Source organism: Podarcis vaucheri (assembly GCF_965113315.1).
Source record: "Podarcis vaucheri genome assembly, chromosome: 8".
NCBI lineage: Eukaryota > Metazoa > Chordata > Lepidosauria > Squamata > Lacertidae > Podarcis > Podarcis vaucheri.
This window is the reverse complement of record NC_138766.1, coordinates 94,837,234-94,850,033: the sequence shown is the minus strand read 5'-3', so window position 1 is coordinate 94,850,033 and position 12,800 is coordinate 94,837,234. Positions and strand designations below refer to the sequence as shown.

Here is a 12,800-nt window from a genome sequence, read left to right as displayed (position 1 = left end):
TGCTCTGCCACCCCCCACCCAGACCCTGCCCATCCTTCCTCCTGCAGCAGGAGAAACTAACTAGTTCTTCAGTTTGACCCCAGATTGCTTTCTGTGATTACAATTGGAAAGATTTATTTCAGTCTTTGCTTGTGAGGATGTTTATACTCTGCCTTTTTTATCTCTAAAACAAGACTGGCAAATCAAGGGCCAGGTTTGGCCTCCGGCAGAGAAGGAGATGAACAGACACGTCTTTGTATGTGCCAGCTGCTGGCACCATCTTGCCAGTTTGGGCGCTTGCACTTAGATGCCCAGGCTTCGCCTTTTTTAGAACAACTGGCTGCGATTCAGGGCCATCATAATCCCAGAGGCAGCTTTGGAGACTTTTCTGTGGCAGCTCTGCACACACCTGGCAGATTAATCCGACAATCCCTCCTAGATGCCCAGCCTTGGGCAAGAGGTGTGTCCTGTGTATTCTGGGGTGTCACTGGCTGGAAAGCATTCCGGGGGGGGGGGCTATTTCTACCCAGAAGGGATTTATCCCACTCACAGTGAGCGAGCCAATATTCCTGTTTGCACAAAGCAGGAAGGTGAAGATTTTCATAGAATGGAGGTAAATATTGTGACTATTGTTGCACACCACCCCAATCTCTGGGCGGCATGAAATTCCAGGTGTTCCAGGTACTTTTCCAGGGTTTGTTTCCTTTGGAATGCAGGGCAGCAGAGACCGCGGTGGCTTTGGGATCTCTTGCTTATGTGTACACCACCTGAGCCTGCGATGGAGGAGTTCACAGCATTAACACCCCAAGAGGGTCTTGCTTTTCCCATAGACACAAATGAAATCAGGCAGAGCTCTGACTCTGAGCTGCTCCACCTGCAGCCTGCCAGCTTCCAGCTTGAAAAAGCAACTTGCAACTCTGGCCTTTGTCTTTGAGGGAAGGGAGGGGCCCCACCCATTTGGTTTCTGGCACACAGCCACTTCCTTTGTTACCTTAATGGCCCACACGGAGAGGGCCATTACCTCACTAGGAAGCTAACCTGGCTATTCCAGGAATTGAAACTGTGCTGGATCCAGGTATTAGAAGGGGCCCAGCCCATAACACTATCACCACCCGCTAATCCAAGCAAGACACAGGGATGCTGGTCCAGGTTTTTGGATGAGGGGCTCCTCTCCATCTGGGGTGCTCCTAGGACCTTGGAGCAACGTTGGCCAGGAGTGCCTGAGCACAGCTGTGGTTTGTGCACCTGATGCAACTTGTCCTGCAGAAGGCAGAGCTGTCCAGAGTCACACCTGCCGTCATCATCACATCTAGGCTGGGTTGGCGCATGGTCCTGCTTCTGAACATGTTTAGCATCTCAGAACGCTGTGACCAGGCTCCTCTTGGGAGCTCAAGACGTGGGTTATTTTATTCCGCCGTTCTTCTGTCTACATTAGCTGCTAGTTCATATCCAAGCACAATTCAAAGCGCTGGCTAGATTGACGTTAGAATTTTATGGCTACTCTGCTCCTTTATCTTCTTTGATCCACTTGAATTGTTTTTTATTGGATGTACACAATTTCTTACATTTTTATGAGCTGCTTTGTAGGTCTTAGGGACGCGGGTGGCATTGTGGGTTAAATCACAGAGCCTAGGACTTGCCGATCAGAAGGCTGGCAGTTCGAATCAGCTCCCGTTGCTCGGTCCCTGCTCCTGCCCACCTAGCAGTTCGAAAGCACACCAAAAGTGCAAGTAGATAAATAGGTACTGCTCTGATGGGAAGGTAAACGGCGTTTCTGTGCGCTGCTCTGGTTCGCCAGAAGCGGCTTAGTCATGCTGGCCACATGACCCGGAAGCTGTACGCCGGCTCCCTCAGCCAATAAAGCGAGATGAGCGCCGCAACCCCAGAGTCGGTCACGACTGGACCTAATGGTCAGGGGTCCCTTTACCTTTACAGGTCTTTTTTTTTAAAAGCAGTTACCGTATTTTTTGCACCATAACACTCACTTTTTTCCTCCTAGAAAGTAAGGGGAAATGGCGGGGGGGGGGGATCTGCTGCAGTCGTGAGCAGAGGATCCATGGTTCCCCTTCCTTCCCTCCTCCGTGGTTACAAAGCATGGATCCACATGGATCCTCAGGATTTTTGCATTGGGCTACTCCAAACTCACTGTCAGATCACATGTCTGTGGCCACAGCATGAACCACAAAAATCATATATCCACTATTTCGTTTAGAATATTTTTTTTCTTGTTTTCCTCCTCTAAAAACTACATGCGTGTTATGGTCTGGAGCGTGTTATAGAGCGAAAAATACGGTATATAAATATTTAAATAAAAAAGATGCCAGTGCATTGAGCTGTTGTTGAAAGCAGAAGTACAGTGGCTGGTTGAAAAACGGACAGCCGAGTTGTTTCCCAGCTGATCTCTGCTGGATTAGAGTTGGGGGCGAGGAAGGAAAGGGGAGTCCGGGGGCTTCTCCCATGCCCAATGGCCTTCCTCTTCCTCTTTGTTGTCTCCCTCAAACACAGGCTTCTACTGCCCGTACATTTTCCCGCGCTACCTCATGAAGGGGTTTGCGCCCTTTGTGAAACTTCCCTTGCCGAGAATCAACTTGGACCCCTTCCCACCCATTCCGAAGAGGCCAGCGTCACCCAAGTCTTTCACCGCCATGCAGCAGTTGGTACGGAAGTATTTCATCCCCAAGTTTTCATACGCCGACAACTACCCTTGAAGGCTTCAGGAGACGCCTGAAGTTCCATCCGAGAGGTGAAATTCCTTCTGGCTGGCAATGGCTGGAGGGCTGGCCAGCGCCATGTTTCATGGTGCCCCAACCGGGCAGATGGCAGCGATGGGAGGCCGCCCGCCTGCTCGCCACAGATGCATCCAGACAAAATGAAAAGTCAATAAAAGCAAACTTATGCCCAAGGTCACCCAAAACCTCTCTGTCTGGTCATGCTTTTTGTAGTTTCCTAATCGTTTTCAAATTGCGACGGGCAGCTGCCACCCTGGGTGTTGCCCAGCTTAGGAATCATGCATGGTTCTGTTATCAGGAAGGATTGTTTGTTAAACGGCAGCACTCCTGGCGATCCAGGGAGGTGGCGTTTTCCAGCACACTTGAACTTTTGCTTAATGCGCAGGACGCAGAAGGGTCCAGCTTCCCCCTGCGTAACTTGTGCCAGGCAGCGGTGCCAGAAAATTGTACTCAGCAGCAGCAGCAGCCCAGCAGGCTAAGCAAAGTCCACTGCCACGGACTGCCTCCGAAATAACTGCAAAACTTTGCCGGGAGTGAGGAGAAAGGCAGCCGCACAGCTGGATTCTCCGTGGTGCCAGGCAGGTCAGAAACAAGCCGAGCCAAATGAGCCGATTCTGGCATTGCAGGGGGTTGGACTAGATGGCCCTGAGGATCCCTTCAAACTCTGCAAGGCTGATTTGCTGGGGATATGAGCTGGTGTGAACCCGGGGCCTCCTGGGCAGGCTGCCTGCCTTCAAGTGGCCTCCCTTTCCCTGCCTCAGCTCCAGAGGGCAATGCCAGGGAAAGCTCTTCGTGGGCAGAGCTCTCTTGGGAGAAGGGGCATCGGGAAGGGAACGTGGGTCGCAAGAAGGGGCAGCACCATAGCTGTCAACCTGTTAGTGTTTGTAAAAAAAAAAGGGGGGGTTCTGACCTCCCTTTGTCTCCTCAGCCTGGTCCTCTGACCCTTGTTGGCATAAAAGAGTCCGTGAGAAAAGTATCCTTGCAGAGCACTTTCTGCTTTTATTCTTAAAAGTCTTTGTGCAAAAGCGACTGACCAACTGCACACACATCAACACTAATAATAATTTTATTATTTATTCCCCAGCCACTCTGGGCGGCTTCCCAAAAGAATATTAAAATACTGTAGTACATTACCAGCTTTCACTAACCAACCAACCAACCCAACAACAAACTTAACATTTCTCACTCTCTATATGCAACCCGGTGCAGGCCGCTGACTCATGCTGACCCAGCTTTTTTAAGCATTCAAGAAACAACTGCCAATTTTCAGCCCTGACACCACCTTCCCCTTTTTTTGCGGGAAATTCCCTTCTTCCAGCCCCGTTTCCCGCTGCTTCCATCCCGGATGGTTAGATCTCCCGTAGGCTGTCCCCGGGACAGGGGAGGCTGCTGATCCCTTCTTTTCAAATCTGAAAGTGGACAGCTATGAGCAGCACACGTGCACCAGTTGCGGGGGGGGGGGGGCTCGCCGTGGTGTGGCTATGGGGGGGGCAGGGTCCCTTTCCCCCATTGAGGCTGCCTGCCTGTGTGTGCCAAACTGGGTCTCTGACTCGGGTCCAGCACAGCCCTCTTCCCCTCGCCCTGGAGCCCTTCCGACGTGCAGAGAGCCAGGTCGCGTGTCGGGCGGGTCCTGCCCCTCCGCCGAGCCCACCTGGCGGGGCTGCCACGAGGAGGGAGGAGCCCTGCCCCGCCTGCCGCCCGCTGGGCCTCCGTGCACGTGGGAGTGGGCGGACACGTGTTGGCGCCGCGGGTCCGCCCCGCCCGAGCCAGGAGCGCGGGAGAGTTCCGCGCAGGCGCAGGAGCGCGGCTTTCGCTTTCGCTTCCCGCTCTCCTGGCGCCGCGCCGCGGGGGGGGCGGGGCTTGGCGCGGGCGAGAGCCAATGGGGGCGCGGGAGGGGCGGGGCCGGGTCTGCCGAGCGCCAAAGCGAGAGGCGCGCAGAGAGCGGCGGAGTCTCCGGCCGGCCGGGCGGCAGGTGAGCGCGCGCGCGCGCGGGGGGGGGGGCGGCGAGCAGCCCTTGCGCCCATTGCGTGGCTGAGCAACTGAGGCCCGAGTCCTCCGCCTGCAGGGGAGACAGAAGAAAGGCCATTCTAAATTACTTCACTGGGTATTGGGATTCTTGGTATTAGGAATTGTAGCCGAATTTGGCATGGTTACAATGGGGCCATCATTGGGTTGCAATTGAAAACGGAGGAAAAGGAATATTATTTTTAAAAAATGATATGGCAGGGGGCTCTTTTGCAGGGCTCCTGGCCAGCGTGGTGTAGGGGTTCAGAGCGGTGGACTCGTGATCTGGGGAACCGGGTTCGCTTCCCCGCTCCTCCACCTGCAGCTGCCGGGTGACCTTGGGCCAGTCCCACTTCTCTGAAGTCTCCCAGCCCCACTCACCTTGTGGGGCAGGAAGGGAAAGGAGATTGTTGGCCCCTTTGAGACTCCTTCAGCCACAGGGGCCCCCAAACTTTTTCCCAAAGAGGGCCAGAGTTGATGAAGTGAAGATGCTTGAGGGCCGACCAAAGTGGCTGAGCTTTCCTTAGGATTGAAGTTTTGAGCTTTATTTAGGATTTAAACCCAGAGTTGTTGAGTTTTTTTAGGGCTGAAGTTGTTGAGCTTTTCTTATAATTTTACCCCAAAGTTGTTCAGCTATTTTGGGGATTGAGGTTTTTGAACTTTTTTTAGGATTCAAACCCAAAGTTGTCGAGTTTTACTTACAATTTTACCCCAAAAGTTGTTGAGTTTTGTTTTGTTTGTTAAGGATTTTACCCCAGGACGTAGTATACTCCCACGGGGGCTGGATTAAATCAACTGGTGGGTTGGATTCATAGCTGTCAACTTTCTCCTTTTTTTAAGGGAAATTCCCTTATTCCGAATAGGATTCCTCGCAAGAAAAGGGAAAAGCTGACAGCTATGGTTGGCTTTGGATATGCCTGTCTTAAGGGGAGTGAACGGCGGGGTATCAAACCCAACCTTCTCCTCCTCCTCTTCTTCTTCTTCTCCTTCTCCTTCTCCTCCTCCTCCTCCTCCTCCTTCTCTCGCTCCTTTCCAAGTGAACTTGCAGGTCTGGCCTTCTGAGCTCTCTGACCTGCCTGATGGGGGCAAAGAGGACAGGCTGGATATTCCAGAAAACATCCCTTGCCGCTGGTTTGGAAGCAGACCTCCCCTTTTGGATCTGAGCCCTCGCCTCCTTGTTTCCCAGAGGGGGTTGGCTGAGCCCCTTCTTGCCAGCACCAGGAGAGCAGGGGCAAGACCTCCCTGGGTCCTCTTGGGCAACCTCTGCAGGCGGAAGGAACCCCATTTACTCAGAGGGAAGCAGAGGAAGAGGGAGGTTGCATCCTCACGAAGGAGAAGGACTAAGCTGCCCTCATCTAACCACAATAGCCCAGAGCTGTGACTCTGCTTTCCGAATCCTGCAGGACTCTTCATCTGGTACCATAACAACAACAACAACAACAATAATAATTTATTATTTATACCCTGCCCATCTGGCTGGGCTTCCCCAGCCACTCTGGGCGGCTTCCCAAAAAATATTAAAATACCGTAATACATCAAACATTAAAAGCTTCCCTAAACAGGGCTGCCTTCAGATGTCTTCCATTCCACCCTGTGGAAAACCTTTTCCTGCTTATGAATTGGAATTGAATTGAAATTGAAATACTTTATTGTCACTGGTACAACTTGTATGCAGTGAGATTACACAATCACCCCCACTCAGCTCTTTTAGTCTTAATTCCCCTCATTTTCTGACGCACACCCACCAAACCCAAAAGTCAGTTGCCCTGTTGTTATCTTTTCATTCAGCAGCCTAACGAATAGAAGCTGTTCTTTACCCTGTTGGTGCGACTAATCCTGCTTCTGTATCTTCTGCCCGAGGGCAGGAGAGCAAGAAAGTGCCAGCCAGGGTGTGAATCATCATTATGCTGGTGAATTAGGAAATATTCTCCTTTAACAGTTAATGTGATTAACGCTACACCATTGAGTTGGATCTGTGGCACTGCAGAGGGGTTATTTTGTACTTGTTGGTGCAGCACTTTGGTTTTTTGGATATTGAGCGATAGGCCATGCTTTTCGTAAGCTTCTGCAAAGATATTAAGCATGGTTTGGAGGTCATCCTCTGAGCGTGCGCACACTACGTTGCCATGACGGAAGTTACGATAACCTTCCGCTTTGCTTTCTGCCTACTCAGATTGAAGAGCTTTCCATCTCTTCGGTATATGATTTCTACTCCGGTGGGGAGTTTCCCTTCGACAAAGTGTAGGATCATGGCAATGAAAATAATGAATAGAGTTGGGGCAAGAACACAACCCTGTTTAACACCTGATCCCACTGTGAATGGTTCACTTTGAGAGCCATTATTATCTGCGATTGTTGCTGTAGCCGAATGATGTCCACACATTTATCTGGGCAGCCAATTTTCAGAAGGACAGTCTACAGGGCATTGCGATTTACAGTGTCGAAAGCCTTAGTCAGGTCAATGAACGCCATAGACAGGGGTTAGTTTTGCTCTCTGCATTTTTCTTGAAGCTGTCGAGCGGTGAAAATCATGTCCTCTGTCTCCCTAGAAGGCCGAAAACCATTTTGGGATTCAGGAAGGGTCACCTCGGATATTGTTACGAGACGGTTTGCTAAGATCCTTGCAAGAATTTTGCCGGCCGCAGCTAATAGAGAGATGCCTCAGTAGTTTCCACTATCAGTTCTGTCACCTTTTTTAAAGAGATTGATAATTTTGGTCTCCCCTCATCCTGCTTTGTGGGGGGTGAGCTAGATGACCCTGGAGGGTCCCTCCCAACACTACGCTTCTGTGAAGGAGGGGCAGATCCTCCTCCTTTTCTCCTCCCTTGGCCCCTCAGGAGAGTGAAAAGCAGGCTAGTAAAACCTTGCATATTTCTTTTCTTTTTTTTTAAATAGAATTAATTAGCGTGCAAGAAATAAAAAGAATGCTGTTGAATAAAATAACTCCCTTTTCTTCTTGATACTTTCAGTTTGTGTTTTTGTTCAAATCACGAGGTATGACTCATGCCTGCCTTTGCTTTGGCGCCTGCGTAGAAGGTTCTGCTCCAAGATCCAGTCAGCCCCTCCTGCATTTAATTATTTACTGTGACACATTACAAAAATATTTTCTTTCAGCTTTATAAAACCCAAATGAATGTTCCTGAAGGAAGTGCAGATCTCTGCTTCCCAATCTATTCTTCCTACACAGGCCAGGATTTTATAGGCATCTCTCCTGTGCCAGTCTCCCAGTTTCCAATGGAAACATCAGGGTGTTTTTTGTTAAGTGTGTAGTATAACTAAACTATGAATTCCAGTTGGGTAGCCGCCTGCTTGGGACTTGATGATGTGCTTCTGGATCAACGCTGTCCTCTGTAGTTGGGAGTCCTTTTCCCACTCTGGTTGGTTTGCCAGCTATGAGCCCTTTTGGACAGAGATGACTCAGCCACTATGCTCCATGCTCAGGTCGCTTCCAGATTGGATTGCTGCAATGCACTCTTTGTGGGGCTGCCCTTGGTGACGCAACTCAGAAACTTGAGCTGGTCCAGAAGACCAACTTGCTAGCTTGGGTTTCCGTGAGATCTCACATAACCCCTGTTTTAAAACAACTGCATTGCTAGACGGTGAGTTTGGGGTAGCCCAATGCAAAAATCCTGAGAATCCATGTTGATCTGTTCTTTGTAACCACGTTTTTGCGCCGTTTTGGCCCCACACAACAGTGGATGCGTGGTTTTTTTGGTGCAGGCTGTAGCCATGGACACGCTATGTGATCTGATGGTGAATTTGGGGTGACCAATGCAAAAATCCATGGGCTTTTACCTCCCCCTCCCAGGCAGCCTCCTTTATCGCATCCCTTATCTCCCTCCCAATCGCTTGCCGATCAGCTGCTTCCTTTCAACACCCCCTTCCCTCTTGTTTGCCTTAGTGTCTTTTCCTCAGCTGGAGCAGTTTTTTGTTCCTCCTTTTTTCTAATTTCTCTCCTCATTGCTTTAGTCTTCCTGTCTCCTCTCCTTGCAAGCTCGCTGCCTTTTCCTCCCCCCTCCCAGGCAGCCTCCTTTATCTCTAGCGCAGTGTTCCCCAACCTTGGGCCTCCAGCTGTTTTTGGACTACAATTCCCATCATCCTTGACCACTGGTCTTGCTAGCGAGGGATGATGGGAGTTGTAGTCCAAAAACAGCTGGAGGCCCAAGGTTGGGGAACACTGCTCTAGCGTCCCTTATCTCTCTCTCCAGCAAATGATCAGCGGCTTTGTTTCAACACCCACTTCCCTCTTTCAAATAAAGAGCATCTGCTTTTTGCCCCTGGGCACTCCAGCTGCAGGGACCACACATTCGCTCCAGAAGATGCACAGACATTTCTCCCTTTTAGGAGGAAAAAAGTGTGTCTTATGGAGCGAAAAATACGGTACTCTTTAAGGAAAAGCATGAAGGGGGTGGGAATCACAGGCTTCTGCTCCCAGAGGACAAACTTTGCTTCTCTTCTCCAAGCAAGCAGGTGGCTGGGAAATGGGATTTGTAAAGATGGGCTTGGTCTGGTTATCCTCATGCCGTTATACAACTCTGTGGTAGATCTCCACTCTCCGGGGAGTTAATGGTTGCTTCTCCTTTCAAGAGTGGGTGGTGGACTCCGTTTTTGCACGGAGTGCAAGAATTTGCCTTGCTTCCCCTTGGCTCATTTCCCAGTTCCCTGTCTCCATGTTTGGGTCTTTTGCTTTCTCTTAACAGAAACCTTGGCTGCTTTTCCCCAGCACCTGCCCTCCTGCAAGTTGGTTGCTGAGCAAGCGGGACTCTCCTGAAATGCCAGCCCCCTGCCAGCCCTGCCGTGAGGGACAGAGACCCTGTCACCTGCGCAGGATCGGCCGCCGAGCGGCAGCCCCGGACCATGCTGACTTCATCCAGTAAGTAGCCTGGGTGGTCCTGGCTGAGGGCTGTGTCCATTGAAATAAAAAAATTAAGGTCACACACACACACACACACACACACACACATATATATATATATATATATATTTGCTTTCGTAGATTTTCACGGGTACAGGAATGCAGGTTTTGGTGTCTTCGGGTGTCTTCCCGTGTAAGAGTCGGGGTGTCTGTGCGACGTTTCGACGAGGTCTCACTCGTCATCTTCAGGCTGGTGCTTTCGGCTTCTTGTTACAGGGGGGCCGAGAGGCGAAGCCCCCTACAGACGAGCGGGACCCCCAGGGAGGCCCCTGCCACAGCTCGCCCCTATACACGAAGCCAAGCCAGAGCACAACTAAATGCAGCACAGCCATCTTCTCAGAAAAACTCTTCACAAGCTCAAGAGGTCAAGACACGAAAGCTTTAGCAACTAATCTACACTTAATGACCCACCCAGTGGTATTCAGAATATCACTCATGAAATCACCCAAGATATCCCTCAAGTAATTAAGGAACAAAAGAAGAAAAGGCACACTAATCTAGGAACTTCCTCTCTGCCCAGAACGTTGGAGGCTATACACCACACCCCTCAACAGTATTTATAGGAACTCAAACACCAGACTCTGCTCTGTTCCAGTAACAAGAAGCCGAAAGCACCAGCCTGAAGATGACGAGTGAGACCTCGTCGAAACGTCGCACAGACACCCCGACTCTTACACGGGAAGACACCCGAAGACACCAAAACCTGCATATATATATATATATATATATATATACACCAGACCCAAACCCAGACCCTCTCCACAGACATATTACAGACTCCATCCAGTAGCCAAACTATAGTGGCACCTCCGAATGCTGCACCCCCCTGCAATCCCTACACAGATCTGGCTGGCACAAGGCACAAAATCACAGCTCGCCCCTATACTCGAAGCCAAGCCAGAGCACAACTAAATGCAGCACAGCCATCTTCTCAGAAAAACTCTTCACAAGCTCAAGAGGTCAAGACACGAAAGCTTTAGCAACTAATCTACACTTAATGACCCACCCAGTGGTATTCAGAATATCACTCATGAAATCACTCAAGATATCCCTCAAGTAATTAAGGAACAAAAGAAGAAAAAGCACACTAATCTAGGAACTTCCTCTCTGCCCAGAACGTTGGAGGCTATACACCACACCCCTCAACAGTATTTATAGGAACTCAAACACCAGATTCTGCTCTGTTCCAGTAACAAGAAGCCGAAAGCACCAGCCTGAAGATGACGAGTGAGACCTCGTCGAAACGTCGCCCAGACACCCTGACTCTTACACGGGAAGACACCCGAAGACACCAAAACCTGCATATATATATATATATATATATATATATATATATATATATATATAATAAATAAATGTTCATAAATGTACCAAGCAAACACATACATAAATATATAAACGACATGTCTTAAGCAGCGCAGGAAAACATCCCTGGAACCATTTTGGCTCCCAGACTGACCAAATGTTTTCTCTGCAAGGTCAAAGGAAAATGGAAAAGCCTCCCCATTGTCTTTTCATTCACAAATCCTGTCTTAAGGGAATGTCTGTGTATGAATAGGGTGAGCCTGTGACCTGGCTCAGGAACTAAGTATTTATCATTACCAAAGACTGGCCAGGCTCCCCAGGGTATCCAATCAAGTGAGCATTAAGAGGTAACCTGCCAGACAGGAGATAAACAATGCATTCAGATTTCTGTTGTAAACCACCTTTTCTGTGATGTAGGAATGATGTGTCTGGGGGTGGTCTTGGACTCCAGGGCTGGCAATTTAAAATGTCTATTTAGGGGCGGGCACGCCTTGGTTCTGGGTCCTCCTCCTTCTCTTGCGTGTGGTGAGTGAGGACCCTGTTGCAACAGTTCAATAAAGATCAGGCTTACTAGCTGCTTTGCTTCTCAATGTTCTCTGGTTGGCCTCTGTTATTTTCACCATCTCTGCATAGTCCATCAGTTTCATCTGCCGTTCTTCTTTTCTTGGTACTTCTTCCTTCCTTCCTGGCATAAGCACTTTTGTCTGTTCAGCAGAACTTTTGCTTCTCTCCTGACCTGACACAGGTCTGGGTTCTTTCCCCAAAGTTCTGGGGCACAGGCGGGCAGAGGAAAGGAAGGCGAAGCTCCTTTGCACAGGGAAAAGTCCTTGCGCTGGTGGAACTGCTTAGCTCAGAGGATGCCAAACTCTTTTGGGTCCCCCGTCCTCTTGGGCAGTCCACCTGGGTCCCCTTGTGACGAGGGCGGGCCGCTCCCCTGCAGATCCAGCTCTACGAGATGTACCGGAACAGTAAGCGCACCTACCTGGTCCTGGAACTGGCCTCCCGGGGAGACCTCCTGGAGCACATCAACGCCACGTCGGACAGGAGGGAGCTTCCTGGGCTGGAGGAAGAGGAGGCACGAAGGCTTTTCCGGCAGATTGTCAGTGCCGTGGCACACTGCCACAATGTCGGCATCGTCCACAGGTGACAGAAATGGCTGGGGAGAGAGGAGGGGAATAGCTGGGAGGCCGGGGCAGGGAAGAGTCGCTTCTGGGGCCAGGAAGACCTCCAGGGTCTCACCCAGACTCCCTCTCAGGAAGAGGAAGGCAGCAGCCAGGGGTCCAGCCCCAGAGAAAAGGGCTGCCTTGTTGTCTTTCTGGGCCGCGGTGGGAAATGTTTTTTTAGGCTAAGAGTTTGTTTTCTTAACATATGCATCACTTCCCACTAAAAATCAACTCAAAATCCAAGGATAGCAATAAAACCGCATCACAACATCCCAAAAGCTCTGCTGTAGCAGCAGCAGGATCAGACCAAATGTGTGTGGGGGGGGGTCCATGTGGTGCAGCCTTCTGTTCCACACCTCCCCTTGTTCTGCTGTAAGCCACCCAGAGTGGCTGGGATAAATAGCCAGATGGGCAGGGTATAAATAAAATATTATTATTATTATTATTATTATTATTATTATTATTATTATTCTGGCTGGCGACTGTGAGATGCCCCAAAGGGAAGCCTGAAAGCAGGACCTGAGCAAACAGGCATAATAATAATAATAATAATAATAATAATAATAATAATAATAATAATAATTTATTATTTATACCCCGCCCATCTTGCTGGGTTTCCCCAGCCACTCTGGGCGGCTTCCAACAAAACACTAAAATACAATAACCTATTAAACATTAAAAGCTTCCCTAAACAGGGCTGCCTTC

General features: G+C 49.9%; 1 protein-coding gene across 6 annotated transcripts in view; it reads left to right on the top strand.

Moving 5' to 3' along the window:
• Positions 1-2,893, top strand: part of WDR97 (WD repeat domain 97) — a 43,135-nt gene extending 40,242 nt beyond the window's left edge. For all 6 annotated transcript variants that reach the window (XM_082235433.1, XM_082235434.1, XM_082235432.1 and 3 more), the window contains one exon: positions 2,485-2,893. In XM_082235433.1, the coding sequence (XP_082091559.1) occupies positions 2,485-2,687 (203 nt within the window). In that variant the 3' untranslated portion in view covers positions 2,688-2,893. The remainder of the gene's footprint in view (positions 1-2,484) is intronic.
• Positions 2,894-12,800: the final 9,907 nt, after the last annotated feature.